This window comes from Polypterus senegalus, chromosome 3 (genome assembly GCF_016835505.1).
Source record: "Polypterus senegalus isolate Bchr_013 chromosome 3, ASM1683550v1, whole genome shotgun sequence".
Lineage (NCBI taxonomy): Eukaryota > Metazoa > Chordata > Cladistia > Polypteriformes > Polypteridae > Polypterus > Polypterus senegalus.
In genome coordinates this window covers 161,627,374-161,646,063 of record NC_053156.1, presented here as the reverse complement: position 1 = coordinate 161,646,063, position 18,690 = coordinate 161,627,374, and the positions used below count along the sequence as shown (strand labels likewise).

The 18,690-nt window shown below is 38.6% G+C and overlaps 1 protein-coding gene across 2 annotated transcripts in view; it reads left to right on the top strand.

The window, feature by feature from the left end:
- ipcef1 (interaction protein for cytohesin exchange factors 1) overlaps window positions 1-18,690 on the top strand; it is a 307,632-nt gene that overhangs the window by 116,998 nt on the left and 171,944 nt on the right. For both annotated transcript variants that reach the window (XM_039748169.1, XM_039748168.1), the window contains exon 13: window positions 3,934-4,190. In XM_039748169.1, coding sequence (XP_039604103.1) covers window positions 3,934-4,190 — 257 coding nt within the window. The remainder of the gene's footprint in view (window positions 1-3,933; window positions 4,191-18,690) is intronic.

Here is an 18,690-nt window from a genome sequence, read left to right as displayed (position 1 = left end):
GAGTTTTGCAGTACACCAGCACTCAAAAAGCCAATTTTTAAAACTGTACAATACCAACATTTTGTTAATTTTGTCACTGGAAGTAAATAGTTTTCAAGCACCTTGCACTTGGTTGTTTTCTAAGTGTGATCGGAACTCCAAAGGGGACCATCCACTGTTTGACATTATTAAACTTATCAAATCCAGCTCAAATCATCAAGGAGCCAAAACCTCTCTTCAGACATGTATATATTTGTAAATGAGGTGAATAGTCCAAAGAGAAGCCTCCTGTTATTGATTTATGAAGTGCGGTATACAAGAGAGGTACACAGTTGTGCAGCGGAGCAGCAAGGCACATGTGTTTGCAGGCTCGAAATATGAGATGGAAGGTCGACTGGGTGGTTGAGGAAGTTTTCTGTTATTCAGAATTTCGCTATTGGTATTGAGGTCTAAGAGCTAGTATCAATACAGAGTCAAAAGTTTAGTACTTATCCAACACTAGTCCCCGTGGTTATGAAATTGGATAAATTGGGTTCAGTATTTCAGTTAAAGGATAGTTGGGTTTTCCCACTTGCATTCCAACCTGTTTACCTAGATGTAACCCTTTTTTTAATTTAAAATAAATTGTATGCTTTTCTAGTCAAAAACAAAGCCTGTAACATCTGGAATTGGGGAATTTGAAAATATCTGTTGGAGAGAGTTTAATTTAGAAAGACTAGTCTACTACAGTATGATATACAGACATGGTGAAGCATTTTTATTTCAATGCAAGAGGATTCCTGTTTGAGTATTATCTTTTATGTTTACCCAACACTAAGGCAAGAATCTGACTTTCCAAATTGCACTTTCCACGTTTTTCATTACATTTTGTACAGCTCAGCAGGTTTTCAAGCTGTCTTATGGTAACAATATTAGTCCTGCACCTACTATAGTCTGTGGTATGTGAGGAAAGGTTTCAAGGTGATGAAGAGGCTCTGTAATGAAATGAAGCAGAGCTGTCTCAAAATCAGCAGACATTTCAGAAGTGAACAGCCCTGCTTCTCTTCTGAAATGGGAAACTTAAGGCTAAAACGGTGCTATCAAATTCCAGTTTTAAAATAGCAGCCCCTTAACTCAGTTCAAATCCTGCATTCCACCACACCAGGGAAGGAAAATAAGAAAATGCAAACTTTTTCAAATAAAGGAGAACCACTGTACATCACCAGACGTTTTTCTTCTGTAGCTATAACATCTTAACTCACCCAAAATCAACATATCTGCTTAAAATACATGACCCTTCTTAAAAAGGAACACTTCAGTTGTACAAGCTGCACCATCTTATGTCATGTTGTGTTGCCCCATAAGCGTTTTGTGCATTTTTTGCAGCTTTAGTGGACAGATTTCTATCTGAAACTGATGGCCGAGAATTTCCTAGTGAACTTGATTTGAACTCTTGAGATAAGATGTAGGAGTCATAAAACAGCCCAGACAAGTCTGAACCATTTCAAAATAAGTAATGTTGACAGCACATACGGTGAAGCTGTTTGTCTTCATCGATCAGTAAGTCCAGTCCTTAGGAGGAATTTCTTACATGTATTTATTATGTGTAATTGTTTTTGTTATCCAAACTAGAGCTTCCATTTTCAAAACGTATGGCACAGTGTGACTTAATTCATCGTTATTCCCCATTTCATGATTTACTGGCATGCTCCCCATTTTAGCATGAAAAGTTACATTTTTATTAAATCTCAAATTATAGTAATATGCAAATAATAGTAGTAATGAAGAATAAAAATATGAAATGAACAATAATAATAATACTGTACTACTAATGATTCCAAAATGGCATATCATTTCAAAATGAGTCCTTGGTGTGGTAAATCTTAAAGCACAGTGAAAGACACAATCCAGCGTCACAGTCTAGACAATAATAGCGTGTTTCTTTAAGGGTTTTCACTCCAGATTTATCATTTTATGTACAGCACACTGCAAAGGTGGATTCTGTTTTTTCTGTTGGAGGTACTGTATAGTCAATAAGATGTTCTGGATTGATCCTTGATGTGCTGGGTCGACCGAGTCGCTTTAGCGGTAGTGTGGAGGGTGGATGTGCGGCAAAGATTTGTTCTACAGGCTGGCATGTAAAGTTTGCATGAGATTCAGTTTTTCCAGCTTTTTGTTTGTATGCATTCCAAATGCACTATTCCTCCAGATGACGAAGTATCTTTTTGTGATATTCCTTTTGTTGCTTCCGCATACCAGGATAGAAAGTTAATTCTTACTCCACACAATCTATGCCACCCATTGTGCCGTTGTCGTCAATCACAGCACATGGCTTTGTATCCTGTTTGTTGCCTTTTGCCAGTACAGTGACTGTGGCTGCATTATGTACAGTGCTAAGAAGACAGACGTCTTTCTTGTCCTTCCATTCAGCAGAAGCACTTTACCCTTTTGCCAAGCTACAAGTGCACCTCACTATAAATTAAATTCTACGAAAGTCTTCAGGCATGCCACAATGGTTACGAAGCACTGTCCCGTAAGCGTTAGGCTTTCTTTGCGACAAGATGTCAAATAGCTCTGGCCACGTATGAAAATTGTCCATGGTTACACAGTAACCTTGATCCAGCAGAGAATCTATCAAAATCGGCACCAATGATGTAGCAACGCCGTATTGATTGTGTTTCGGATCAAACATTGTCCCTTCCAAATGTATCCTGTTTTGGTTCCCAAAGCCCATAAAGCTTTATGGCAAATCTTGCTCTTTTTGACGTGATGTACTGTATCTGTGACAGTCTGCACTTATAAGCCATGAGACTTTCATTGATGGTAACATTGCAGTCCGGAATGTAAACGCTCCAAAATTTTACTGCAATTGCCTGATATATCTCTCAAATGTTCTTCATTTTGGGTGCTGGATGGATATTCTCATTAATGTCAACATTGTTGGTAAAGTGCTGATATTTCATAATTAGTGAAAACCTACCCTCGGACATAATTTCGCCAAAGAATGGCAGCTCTGACAGCACTTTTACAACCCAAGTGATTCTTGGTCCTAATGCTTACACAAGACGCATCTGTACAGTTGCCCAAGTGACACACGGGACTTTTAGCACAGTTTTCACAGCCTGAGGAATGCTAAGGAAGTTAGATTACATTTATTTCTTTAGCTGACGCTTTTCTCCAAGGCAGCATACAACATTTGACATACAATTGGTTATGTTTCATTTGCTTTTCTAGTTGCAACACAGGGAGGTGAAGTGACTTGCTCATGGTCACATAGTGTGGGATTTAAACCCAGGATTGTAAATCCTAGGTCCAAACCCTTAACCAATACACCACACTGCCTAAAATCTAACACTTTTTTTAGCTGGTGCTGCATTTTATATAATCTATAGTTATACGCAGGGATACCAAGCTGCTTTAGACTACCTTTAAAACCGCTCACAATGTCTCCGAAGGTACTGCAGTAAACTGCTTTCGCTGATTAGAACTAGCCGTGTATGTTTTATGTGTCACTGCAAAAAAAAATTTGGGAGCAACTGTATAATACCTTTCATTTTGACACATACCAATAAATTCATGCATTGAGACATAATCTCAAACACATTTCTATATTTTGCCAAGGCAATATTGTTTAATTTGATTTTAGTTGTTCCTAAAACATTCATTCCCACTTGGAAGGTATGCTCATATTTTTGCTATGGCTGCCTAGTGACAGCTTCTGATTGATTATGAAAACTAGCTTACAAGTTAGGAGCCTAAATATGATGTATACATTATTTTTCCCTTTTATCACAGATATTGGAAATTATGCGTAGCAGACTGGCATATATTATTTTAGTCATTCTTGTCTGTATTGTAGTCTTACTTTCTTTGTAAATTTAAGACGGTGCATGCTATGAAGGATAATATGTAAAATAAAGGTGGACACGTTGAACATTTTACAGTATTTATGACTCACTTTTGGCTCTTTTACAGGTGACGATGCCTTGTACAGATATTTGAGCAATGAGCGAATCACTCCCATTATTGAAGAAAGCCCATCCATCCAACAGCTCTACAGGCCGCCATCCGAAAAGCATTTAGTACGAGGAATAGATCACATCCGTGGCAGCAGATACTTTGGCAATACGGACCTGCATAATAGCGCAACCATCCCATACCAAGAAGATGGAGTGAAAAAGCCCCCTGTTACCCCTCCCGCCAAAACCACCCATGCAGAGCCATCGCTACTGGTCAGTTGGATCACACGACTTAAGCTATTGACTCAGTGATGTGTACTTTGCCTTTCTGCTTCCCCTTATCGTCTTTCTGTGTTGTTCTCTGTCCCTTCCCTTCAGTGCTATGACCGTGTACTGGACTGCCAAGTGTCGTATAAGCAGCAGAATGAAATATTTCAGCCTACCAGAGCACATTATTGTTTAACGAATGGAAATGAAAATTCAGGGTTTTTTTTTTTTCCCAATTGTTGCTTTTTTTACCCTGTTTTTGCTTTATTACTGGCTACTTTCCCAGAAATTACTGTATACCGCCTGCATATTGCTATAAATTTTGCTGCTAATGCCCTTTGTACATAATGTATACCTCAGAGCTGGAAAATGACAGCCTTTTATTTTTGGAAGTTCTTAATCCGCCCTGTTTTACACCTCTTGTGATCGTCACTTGCCAAAGTATTTCATTTGCAGCTTCATTTGAAAAAAAAGATAAAAAAAATAAATAAAAAAGTAGTTTTTTATGTGATAACAGCTTTGTAAAAATGTATAAAATATTTGTTTTCAAGGCAATAAGTTTTTATATTTAAGTATAGCTGTAATATTTGTGTTTTTTTTTTTTTGTTGTTGTTGAAATGTTTAACTTGCCATGGATGCCTCAAAGTACTGGTACAGGTCCTAATGACTATATATATATATATATATATATATATATATATATATATATATATATATATATATATATATATATATATATATATATATATATATATATATATATATATATATATATATATAAGACATGAAGCTCTAGCAGGCGAGTCAGCTTGTGGTTTCATTGCTATAAAAATTACAGAAGTGCAACTGGTTTGGCTTGGACAGGCCTTTTACCTCTTGACAGATGGGTAGAAGCTAGAGACTGCGCAGTCTAATTGCTAGCTCTTTAGAGATCTTTCTCAACCAAAAAAAGGACAGGGCAGTAATGGATGTCCGTGCAATGGCAGGAAGTAGAGGGTTTTTTGAACTCAGGTCACTACGTGTCAGTTATTTTATAAGCACTGGTATGCCATGAAAATCTGCCTTCAGTTACATAGATTTCTATTCATATTTAAGTAAGAAGAAACTATCTAACAGCATTTTCCGTGCTTAGCACCACGTCTCCGTGAATTTAACATGGGTGTACCGTCTCTGTCTTTGTAAAAAAACAAAAAGAAAAATAGAATTTATTAAAGGCACAATTGGTTCATCTTAAAGCGTCCTTGTTTTTATTGACAGCTGTTTTCTTTAGAAGGTATGAGGCTTAACAGCTACAGAATCCTCAGCTTGACACTTTTCATTTAGTCAGACTTTATTTTACACAACACACTTGACAGTGAGTGCTTAATCACTGGGCGAAATATCTGATTATTTAAATCGTAACTTTTGAACGTGAGCTGTATGAGAAAGTGGTGAAATAAGGTTTCATTCGAGCATTTCTCTCACAAACACCATCACTAACACTACACAGTTTCCTTCAACAAAAGTTGCATTGCACTAGTGAACTAAGTGACTGCCCCAAACCCCCCCCAAAAAAAAGCCATCTTTAACAGCAGTGTTATCCATGCTAGGGGGCTGGAATGCGTCTTCAGAGACTTTGGAGAGGAAATATTTCCATAAGCGGTTTCCTCTAATAAGAAGGTAGAGCTCTGATATGAGCAACCTTTTCTTTGACCTCTGAAAATTCATTTGAGTTCAAGGCTGAAAACAGATGGTGAAAGGGGATATCCGAGCTTTTGTTAGCTACAATCACCGATTCCCAGGCTTTCCATTATACGTGCTGCTGTACCAAAGCAGAACAAGACAGACGTTGAGCCTTTTTATGTTTTTAATAAAAAATAAACAAACAAAAATTAAATTAAGTTTTGGAACAGCCCCAAAAGGTACTATTTCCATTTTATTTTCTACAAGAACCTGTTTACTAACCTTTTTAATTTACTAACAGACAGCCCAGGTTACACACCGTGTTCTATCCGTGAGCAAAGTGCATGTTTCAACAAGGCTGTGAAATTGTAAATGCCAGATTTTGGTAATAGACGCATTGAATACTTTTTTGGCAAGGTGATGATCTTTGTGTATTTAAAGGGCCTTTCCCTTTTTTTATTTTCATGTATCTTATGGCTGGTCTAATATTTTCTTTTCCAAGGGTGGTGGGTTTCTCTTTTTACACTTGAGTAAGTGTATTCTGGTGCTGTTCCAGGCCATCTCTCCTGCTTCCATTCCAGCTTATTCTCACATCTAACTCAGTTTCTTTGTTCACTTGAATCTTCAGTTTATACATTTGTTGTTTATAGTTTAACATTTTGCTAACATGCACTTAGGGTCTGTACAGATATGCTTATGTGTCTAACTCTGCAGTCCACTTTTCTGTTACATAGTTGCAGGTATATGGAGCCTATCCTGGCAACAATGGACACAAAGCAGGTAAAAAATTGGATAAGAAGCATCAGAGCTTTGCAGGGGATACAGAAGCACATTCACTCACATTAAGACAATTTCAAGTTGTGTGTTAACCTGACTAATCTATACTATAGCAGAGGGAATGAGTGTACCCATAAAATTTGGATGACTGGGTGGAGAACATGTAAACTTAATGTTGCTCTCTGGAGCTAGAAATGCTAAACAGAAGGGTCATACGTCTGGTAGGAAACAAGAGTTGAAAATATGTAGGACGATTGGCAAAGTCCTTCCACTGTACTTCAGAGATTCTACTAGCCCAGAGGTGGGCAATGTCAGTCTTGGGGAGCCACTGTGGCTGCAGGTTTTTGCTCCAACCCACCTTCTTAATGAGAAGTCAATTACTGCTGATGAAGTGAAGTGAAATTTTGATGCTTCATTTTAGTGGTCTCGCTTGTTAAGGGTCCCCAATCTTAATTGCTTATTTCAGTCTTAAACAGCTGCATTCAATGTTTTAATGGCTACTTATTAGCAATAAGATGTAAATGAAAAAGCAGCCAGCAGTTCTCCATCTAGCTTGCTTCCATTTACATCTGTGTGTGTTCATCATGGACTGTTTGATTTAATAAAACACTTATTAGAAAAACGTGACACACTGACAATTATCCATTTAAGGCTTAAAATCATTTGGATGATATCGTTGGAAAGGAAAAAATCTACGATATAAGAACCTTACATTGCAGACTAACAAGCCATAAAACTAAATCGGGTCTGAGATTGGCAAAGATTGGTTTCTAATTAAGCAATTGGGTTGGAATGAAAACCTGCAGCCCACCAGGACCGACATTGCCCACCCACCCCTGTACTAGCCTATCCAGAAAACTCTGCCTGGCTGGGCATTTCAACACCAAAGGCTTGGGAAAGTGAGGAAGCTGGTAACAGCTGTGCATACTGTCCATCCTGATAAAAGGATACATGTCTGTGAGTTTGTCAATGTCTGCCTGCCTGCTATGTCTCGATTATTCCAAAAGATGGAGTATCACATTTTTAATAATAAAATGCACTTCATTGGTTGTTCTAATGCGTGGCACATCGCAAACATTAACACTTCTTTTACGAATCCCATACCATATGGCATATAACAAAGATGTATACATTGCATGGTGCACTGCAGACATTAAAACTGAGGTGTACGTTGATTACTTACAGTAGATTTCAACCTGTCTTGTGTAGTTTCATATGTTACAAACACAGTAGATGCATGTCAATAAAGCTATATGTGTTTGTCTGTACAATCAAGAAGTGAAGCAAAAACGTTTCTGTTTATAAAGAAATACAAACTTAGACCACCAAAATGGCTATGCATTGTATAAACTAATACAGGAATATTTTTAAAGCGGCTGGACATTTTAAGATGGGTAGTAAGAACAATTCATCACCACCTCTACATGCACTACTCTATTGTAGATTAGTTCTCATTTAAAACTTATTCAGTTTATTTCAGATCTTTGTCTTACTGCTACCACTTAAAATCAAAATAACCAAATCCATGAGCTTAACAAACAGTACATGTTGATTGCTCACTGATTAGTTAGATGAAGCAGTAACTTGGAGTCCAGGGTTCGGATCTCAGTGTGGAGTCTTTCATGGTTGAGTCTGCAAATTCACATATTTCTTTATCTGTTTATATCTTTCATATCCATTTCTTCCATTATCCTTCCACCTCCCTAAGATTGTGTCGAATTGATTGACAATGGCTCTTCGTCAGTGTTAGTTCACCAAATCGAGTCTACCGCTGATTCATTCCTTGTGTCTGCAAGTCCTGTGCTGGGCTCTTGTCTTGGTGACTCTGAACTGAATTAACTCTTACAAAGTCTTCATATACTGACTCAATGCTGTGCCCAATGGGTCTTTTTTGACCCAATTCTATATACGTTCTTTGGACATTTCATTTTTCACACTAAACCTATTTTATATTGATTGATAATCCTAACTTTAAGAACAGGTAACATTTAGTGTGTTTTTAGGAGTTGAACTGATAACATTTAAGATACGTTTACTGGTCCCAAACAAAACTGGGCCAAATTTGACCCAGAGATATTGTAAGGATTAAGAAGGACTAATGACTTGCCAGAAGTACATCCGTTCAATTTTCGAACTCTCTTATTTCAATGAGAATGATGCCGGGATTCAAACTATATACCATTGTTATTGGGCACCAGACTGAACGCCAGTCCTTGATCATGTTGTAGTCCATCAAATGCCATAGTGACTTATACTGGGCTGAATTAGCATCTGCATTTAAATAAATAAATGAGATATTAAAACAACCAGGTTGGGAACCAGGCTGAATTTCCTACATTTATGCTGCCTATAAGTAAACATACAGTGCATCCGGAAAGTATTCACAGCGTATCACTTTTTCCACAATTTATGTTACAGCCTTATTCCAAAATGGATTAAATTCATTTTTTTCCTCAGAATTCTACACACAACACCCCATAATGGCAACATGAAAAAAGTTTACATGAGGTTTTTGCAAATTTATTAAAAATAAATATTAATTTTAATTTTATTAAAAATTGAGAAAGCACATGTACATAAGTATTCACAGCCTTTGCCATGAAGCTCAAAATTGAGCTTGGGTGCATCCTGTTTCCCCTGATCATCCTTGAGATGTTTCTGCAGCTTAATTGGAGTCCACCTGTGGTAAATTCAGTTGATTGGACATGATTTGGAAAGGCACACACCTGTCTATATAAGGTCCCACAGTTGACAGTTCATGTCAGAGCACAAACCAAGCATCAAGTCAAAGGAATTGTCTGTAGACCTCCGAGACAGGATTGTGTCGAGGCACAAATCTGGGGAAGGTTACAGAAAAATTTCTGCTGCTTTGAAGGTCCCAATGAACACAGTGGCCTCCATCATCTGTAAGTGGAAGAAGTTCAAAACCACCAGGACTCTTCCTAGAGCTGGCCGGCCATCTAAACTGAGTGATCAGGGGAGAAGGGCCTTAGGCAGGGAGGTGACCAAGAACCCGATGGTCACTCTGTCAGAGGTCCTCTGTGGAGAGAGGAGAACCTTCCAGAAGGACAACCATCTCTGCAGCAATCCACCAATCAGGCCTGTAAGGTAGAGTGGCCAGACGGAAGCCACTCCTTAGTAAAAGGCACATGGCAGCCCGCCTGGAGTTTGCCAAAAGGCACCTGAAGGACTCTCAGACCACGAGAAAGAAAATTCTCTGGTCTGATGAGACAAAGATTGAACTCTTTGGTGTGAATGCCAGGCGTCATGTTTGGAGGAAACCAGGCAACGCTCATCACCAGGCCAATACCATCCCTACAGTGAAGCATGGTGGTGGCAGCATCATGCTGTGGGGATGTTTTTCAGTGGCAGGAACTGGGAGACTAGTCAGGATAAAGGGAAAGATGACTGCAGCAATGTACAGAGACATCCTGGATGAAAACTTGCTCCAGAGCACTCTTGACCTCAGACTGGGGTGACGGTTCATTTTTCAGCAGGACAACGACCCTAAGCACACAGCCAAGATATCAAAGGAGTGGCTTCTGGACAACTCTGTGAATGTCCTTGAGTGGCCCAGCCAGAGCCCAGACTTGAATCCGATTGAACATTTCTGGAGAGATCTTAAAATGGCTGTGCACCGACGCTTCCCATCCAACCTGATGGAGCTTGAGAGGTGCTGCAAAGAGGAATGGGCGAAACTGGCCAAGGATAGGTGTGCCAAGCTTGTGGCATCATATTCAAAGAGACTTGAGGCTGTAATTGCTGCCAAAGGTGCATCCACAAAGTATTGAGCAAAGCCTGTGAATACTTATGTACATGTGATTTCTCATTTTTTTTATTTTTAATAAATCTGCAAAAACCTCAAACTTTCATTGTCATTATGGGGTGTTGTGTGTAGAATTCTGAGGAAAAAAATCAATTTAATCCATTTAGGAATAAGGCTGTAACATAACAAAATGTGGAAAAAGTGATGCGCTGTGAATACTTTCTAGATCCACTGTATATCATGTTTTTCTGAGAGTGCTCAAACCAGTTGAAGGTGTCACAGTGAGCTGAAGCCTACCCCAACAGCATCAAGATGGTGCCAGTGCTAGAGCTGGTACTTGTCGACCACAGGGCATACTCACACAAGACCAGTTTGCACTTGGCAAACAGCCTAACTTGAATGTGTAGTTTATTTATTATGGAAAGGCTCTATAAAAATCAGTAGCCCAGTGTGGTATACAGTAAGTGGACAGTTGTCAGGTTAGGGAGCCTACTCAGGTTCTGAACTCCAGCCTTGTGCTTTTACATCTTCATTTGTTCTAGGCTTTGAAATAAAGACATCATATAAAAGTTACAACCCTGTAAAATTCAGTTGGCGTAAAGCTGCACCCATTTTGTTCTTGATGGGTGGCACCTTTTTACTACCATCTTTCTTGTGCAAGAATTAAAATTTGTGCACATGGACCACCAAATGACTTACTGCGATAAATTGTGTGCTCTGCCATGCCATGATGGATTGAGACAGAGATCCAGACCTGTTTCTGTCAGTTTACTAATTTAAAAGGAGGGAGCTGGCAAAGAGTGCTGCTTTAACGTCAGCTTTCTTTTGTAAATACTCTTTTCACAAAGTTCCTTTCAAGCTTACTGAGCTCTCACATAAAATGTTCTCATTCTGCATCACTTCTTCAAGTCAGCTTTTTTAATCCAGTAAATGTATATTATTAAGGAGATCGTCAGTTTAATACTATTAACACAAGTCAAGGAGGGGGATCCTCCAGAATGAGAGCTCAACTTGAATAACTGACTGCTCTTATCGGTGCTGACATATGCCTAGGAGACATGTTCAATCTAAGAACTGGGTTCGCATGAGCAAATATTTTCTTTATACTTTACCATCATGCAGTATAATAATCCATTCATATGTCAGTCTGACATCTTTCTGCATTACAGAATGCATTTATTTTAAAGAGCTATATTTGTTTAAATTGTCCATCACCGAATGTAGCACATGACCAGAGGTTTAAAGGAAAATGGTGCAGGCAACTTACTGCACCTTTTTTTAATAGTACATTACATACAAGTAGATTCAAAGCTGATTTAAAATGACTTTAAAACAAATCTGTATTGGCATCAAAATCTAAAACTTGAGTTGTCTGCCTAATCACATTCTAGACTTGAAAAATGACAACAACTACCAGAAATGCATTTCATTTTTTAATGTCATGTAAAGTTTTCCTTCAATCCATTCATTTGTGATCAAATTTGTATAATCCACCAAAACCTAACCCGAACGCATCCTGTGTAAAACAGAACTCACAAAAAAAGTTCTTAAAAAAGCCAAAAACTGTGAACCAAAAAAGAAAAACGGCACAGCTCTGCCAGTCAAAAGCATTTACAGTAACTATGTTCAAAATAGGTGGTGACAGGGATCAAGAAAATGATTTAGGTAGGCTCACTGTAAACAGAACCTGATATGGGGGAGCCCAGCTCACATTCATACATTCATGAACACGCTTCGTGTGGCAGTTTGTATTTGTGTTTGTATATCTTATCAAAGTACCCTTTTCTGCTATGTAGTTTTCAAACCAGTTACGTTGTTCGTAATATTTATTGGAAATAGTATTTTTTCGAGATATTCTTATTGTTACAAATATTGCCATCTTGATGGTGAACCTAATCTGTTCTGAATTGCGTCTCTCAATGGTGATGCAGTGAGGGCTTGGCTGCCTTTCAGGTAGGAGATCCAGGTTCGTGCTTTTTGATTTGGTTTGTAATTTGCTTTTATTACTTGGACAAGCTGTTAGGGGGTGAACAGATTCTGGTGTTTTCTTCTTAGGTTCAGCCCTGTGCTCTGCTGTGTGCTCACACTATTTTACTTTGCGGGCCTCTTTGAAAAATGATAGCACTTTCTAGCATTTTGGACTTGTTTCTGTGGTATTTTAAGCAACTGTGAGCAGTTCACTTTGGAGGAGCTCTGTAAATAATTCTGTTGGTCATTTTAAGTGTTCTCTAGACCCTTGTGGACTCCACACTTCATTATAAATTACACTTAATCTGATTTTTACAGTACATATGTGGAAATTTGCCATTGTTGCTGCAGTAGTAGGAGTTAGGGGTCAGACAGTGAAAATAGTAATAATTTAAATGAAAGTGCATGAACTAGGGATTCTAGTATAAAACACACCTCATGAACTTACTGGAATTTACATTTTTCCCCTGTTAGACAGAGACATTTCAGCTTGAAGCAAGAAATACGTCACAGGGGAAATTATATTCAGTGTCTAGAACTGACAGTGAGAGACCAAAAAATGAGAAGACATTTATTAATAAAGTAAGAAAAACACCTGCAAATTGTACGGCAAGCTCATCAAGGGAGAAAAATCCCTTGACATTCCCTGTCTTTTTGGATTAATATGAGCCTGAATGTTATTAGTCGTTGTAGTTAATCTGATGGAAGCCCCTGGAGCCCTCATGAAACTGATTGATCCAACATGTACCATCTTTATTGGAAATCTGTAAGATTATGAATTTAGCTAGGGGTCACAGAGCCATTAATAAGTCATCAGGGACATGACATATATCTGCATCCATCCCCACACGCAAGTCCTCCAACTTACAGGGAAAACTTGGGGCTTGGTGGCAGGATTGGCACTCCAGCCACCGTTTGGTGCTGAGGTGTCACCCGCTGCACTTGGGTCCTATTCAGAGCGGTTGGAGATGTGGTAGGTGCGCCAACACGCTATCAGTGCATGCTCCCAACCTCAAGGACAAGACAATAAGGCGTGACTTTTTTTTTTCAGACTGCCTTCCACAGTAATGTAAAATCTGTTGCTAACTTCGTTACTTATTATTTGGTTGACTTACAACATTTGAAATACAATTGGTTTCCCAGTTGGAATTTAGGCAGGTCCAGCGTTTGGAAGGCAATGGCTTCCAGATCACAGAAAATGCTCTCAGAAGTGTAATGGTTTAAGTGTCTGTAGGCCACTTTTACATTGGCTAACATCAGTCTGCTGTGTGGAAGACGATGATCAAAAATGATGTGTGTGAGAGCATATCAAGGACAGAACCAATGCACCTATATTGTTTCTGACGAAAACTAAACACTGTATACTGACTCACTACAGACAGTAATGGAAAAAATGATAAATGACCAGGACATGTTTAACCAGGAGTTAAACAGATCTTTCTTCAAAGCCAATAGCACAATTAGAATTGTGGGGTAAAAAAACAACAGCAAAAGATTTGTTAGCTAGAAAGTCAAGAATATAAAGTTTTTTCAATTGTGGAGAGCGATCTGTCAAGCTCGGAACTGCGGAGGATGATCTCCAATCTGTCACCTGAATGTCTACGTGAACACGTGCACTCTGGGGCATCCTTTGGTGGTTATAACAATAGCCTACAATGAATACATCCATCGTAGTTAAAAGTAAGCTAATTATAAACCTTTTGACAAAGTGAGATATAACAGAAAAAACTTTACATCCAAGTTCTCTGTGCATCAAAACCCAGTATTCCACACATAATCAAATAGACGTTCCATTAAGAGCTGTACGAAAAATGTATAATTTCCAAAGATCATAATGCACTGTGTCTCTACAAAAGAGCCTCATCCCAAATATGAAAACTGGTGGAAGTGAAATAGTTAGAAGCTACTTTGCAGCCTCCAGCGTCCACTATGTTGCAGTTATTGAAAGATCAATGTCAAAGTTACTGATCTTGAGCTTGTTACAGAATCTCAAAAATCCTACATAAGAATATCTACAACAGGTCCGCTGAAGGAGAAGACGTTTTGCAATGAATGGAAGTCTTGACCCTAACCCATCTGAAATGTGGTGGCATGACCTGAGGCGGGCGGTTCAAACAAGACAGGCTAAAAATATCAGCAAGCTGAAGCAGTTGTGTCAAGTGGATTGGATTGGCATGCCAGCGCACAAATGTGTCAACACAGGGAGTGTTAAGTTCAAGGCAGGGTGTCCAGAGTGCATACTATAACTGAGCCTAATCTTTTATTAGTTTGTTGATTCGGTGCACCTTTTTTTGAACTGATGTTATCAGCCACAGCACAACAAATTCCACTGTCCATCGCAGAGCTGTAGATGATGTGAAGGATGTCACTACTGATATTAAAGGAACACAGACTTCTAAGAAAAAACAGAGTGCTCAACTTTTTCTTGTATAGCTCCTCTGTGTTATGAGACCAGTCCAACCTGTCATTGATGTGGTCCCCCAAATAGGGATGGACCACTTCTACAGCCACACCCTGAATATTGACCAGATTACAGAGGCTCTTTGGTGCGGTTAAAATCAGTAACCAGTTCCTTGGTTTTGCTGATGTTAAGATGCAGACGGTTCTCTTAGCTCCAAGAAACAAAGTTCTCCACCTGACTCCCATACTCTTTCTCATCCCCTTTTATCGATACACCCCATAAGTGCAGAATTGTCTGAGAATTTGTGCAAGTGACATGACCTGGGGCTTCACGTAAAATGCCGTGCGTAGAACTCACACTATAACATGGCATAAGCACAAAGCGAAATGTACGTATGCACCGAAAATCCAGATGCAGGAATCTGTGCATCCGCAAACTTCCACGTTCTTCCGCTACATAAATCCCGATCAGTGTGAAAAGTAACGCACGTGCCTGCTGTCCCGGCCCAACTCCTCCCAGAATTACGCCTCTTTGAATATGTAAATCAATATAAATAGCCCTTAAGCTCAGTGTTCTGTGAAAAGACAATGACTAAAGCAAGAGGTAAAATGGAAGAATTTTAGCGGATACCAAGTGGAGGCAAGGAAAAACTTACTATTTGTTGGTTTAAACAGTGGTATAAACAACAAAAGGAAGCTGATCGAGTGACATAGCGTGTCGGAGAAACTCGAAAGCTCAAGTTCACAAAGTCACACAGTGCCTGAAATAAAAAAGAAGTCACATATCGAAGTTGCCCTGAGAAGGCGAGTCGTAGCCCACTGTCTGAGCTTATTAAGGTACAGACAAAAAAAAAATAGGCACACAGTGGGGAAAAAAGCACAAAATGTCAACTTTAATCTTGAAATTTCCACTTTAATCACGTAGTTTATTTTGTCATTAAAGTAGAACATCATAAACTTAATCTTAATCGTTTAATTTACTAGTTTCTCAAATCCCATCGTAACTAAAGTAGTACGTTAAATGTTTTGTTTTGTATTTGATCTTCTATGTGTGTGAATCACTACGTGCTTCTTAAACCGGTTTTCTCTTTCTCCGACAGGACACAGAATCCATTACGTTCATGATATTACAGCCCTCTGAATCACTAAAATACTGAGATGTATACTTGATATCATTTTCATGATGATAGAAGTTAAAGCACGTTATTAAACACGGGAACACGGTGGCGCAGTGATTGTGCACGACCTTTGATAAAATAATTTATCATACCACTACTGTCTCTTTCAAACGTACTAACCTCCAATTCCATTCCTTCCTTTTCTTTCTCCAAATACCCAATCGCCACACAATCAGCTCTGAAATAGACGTTAAGCCATTGGTAAGCTTATAACGCCAATTCTTCAAAACTTTTAAGGAACATTGAAATATCTTCGTAGTATGTGTTTAATTATTCTATCATTCACGCCAGTCCTAGTGAAGCATACAGTGTGTAGCAACACCGTGTCCTTTAATTATTAACAATATAGATTATTTAAATAAAGTTTTATCTGTATAATATACTAAACATATTTTGCATCATTTAATCTTAAAAATGATATCGTCATCATATGTAAATACATGCTTTATAAAGTGGCTCAGGTTGTGCAATATTATAACGGTATCACAAGTTTACAGTGAGGTAATTGTACTTATCAGTACAGACAGTTCTACAAGGAGCAGTTGATGGACTGATTGATTGTGTTTAGAGCTCTTGGGATGAAACTGTTTCTGAACTGCGAGGTCCGTACAGGAAAGGTTTTGAAGCGTTTGCCGTGTGAGAAGCAGTTCAATAGACAGCATGGCTGACACAGTGTGTGCTTGATGCTGTATACAGATAATTCTCTTTCCAATCAGCTGCTCCGAGTGGTGCAGTGAGAGTAATATGGAAAAAGATGATCTGCTGTGGCAACCACTAACAGGAGCAGCTGTAAGAAGAAGAAGGTGCAGTGAGAGTGACAATGTTAAATCAGCTATTGTATTTAGAATAGTTTGACCATTTTGTGGACCATTATATTGTTACAGGTTAATTACAATCAGATGCCTTAAACTAATAAACAATATGCTGTTAATTTCAGTGAATTTATAAAGCCACGTCAGGGATGTGGATCTGAAAAAGAAAGATAAACCACACAGGAACAGTAGCACTGCTTTGACGCTGGGTGCCACCAGTCTGCAAAACCGAGCAGAGAACTTGCGTACGACAGGGCATGAGGTACCATAGAAATGTGCGTGGCTTTACACCAAGTTTAGGTTTTATACATCGCGATTCGAACATGAAAATGTTCGTACGCAACATTTCTGTGCGTACACACCGTTAATACATGAGGCCCCTGGTGTTATATTTATAGTCTGAAGTGTGAAGAGCAAAGAGACAAAGGAGACAGGACTGTTCTTTGTGGTGCTCCAGTGTTGCTCACATCCACATTAGGTGTAGAACCTTAACTGAAGAAGTAGCATTTTTACGAACTTTTATTTTAATCAGACTCTCTTTATTAATCAGAACAGAAGAGGAAGATTCAATCACATTAACATTTTATTAATTAAGGTTAAGGTGCATTTATTCCCCAAAGGAAGCAGCAGTAGTATTAATAGAGAAATTATTTGCACATCCAACCAACATGTCACTACTCTCAGGTGTGATAAGCCAGAATACCTAACTTCAAAAGAATGTTTAAGTTAACTGTGTTTGTTAGAGATGAATAACAATAAATAAATAAGTCTAACACCTTTTCCCATCACTCTAGTCAGTGAATATCTAACTGCATGTTTCGGTCCCTACTAATCATCTTATTATTCCCAAAGTAAATGAAAGGACAGACAAATTACTGACAAAGCTGTCATCTCGCCTTCAAAGACACTTTTAAAAAATGTGCCTCTAAGCCACCCTACAATCCTCCTGAGTCATTTTGTGGGGGCTGAAGGAGGCTAACACCATAATTAGGGAGAACAGCACCGTTTGCAGATTCCTAGCTATATTACATCATATGTAAATGCCAGTCTTCTTAAATACCCGGGTTTTCAGAAGTGCCCCCGAACTGACTGCCTTTCTCTAAAGAACCCCCACCTTTAGCTACATGGGCATTTTCAGGACTGCTCTTAAAGCTCATCCTGGCAGGCTATTACATTTGCTGTTCTGTTCAGGGCATAAACAGATGGACACCTTCAGTATCTCATGGGTTTATAGAGTCAATATTGACACATGTACAGGGTGCAATGAAATTATTATTTGCACATGCTAATGAACATACAACATGTTGCCTCTTTCTAGTGCCATGATCAGTGAGTATTACTGCCTTACCTCAAAACTTATGTCTTCCTCATCTGAAATGAAATGCAAACATAAAATGACAGTTTGTTGTCTATAGAAGATACATTAATTTCTAGTTGGACTGACTACTGCAATTTGTTATTCACAGACTGTTCAAATCATTCTTTATGCAGTTTTATTAAGTTGTAAATGGTGGTGCAAGAATCCTTGCTAGAACAACTACACAATTGTAGTTCTTAAACCTTTACATTGGCCTCCAGTTAGGCATATGGCTGATTTAAAAATACACCTCTTTTTATATAAATCCTTAAATGACTTAGGCCCTAATTACTTATGCAAACTTATTGTTACATGCAAACCAGAGCGTACATCTACTACTCTGTGAAAACATTTTATGTTGGACTTGTTCGTATCACATTTATGTAAATGACTTTTTTAAACCCACCTTTTCTATTGCAGGGTATACCTGTTTGGCAAGTTGGCAGTGAATTGGTGGGAGGGGCAATATGAGCCACTTGACTCTGCACTGTTAGCCTTTTGTCAAAGAGCTTCACAGTAAGAGTAATTTGGGCCACTAGATTATAGTTTCCACAAGTACAGTAATTAGAACATTAGAACACTCTAG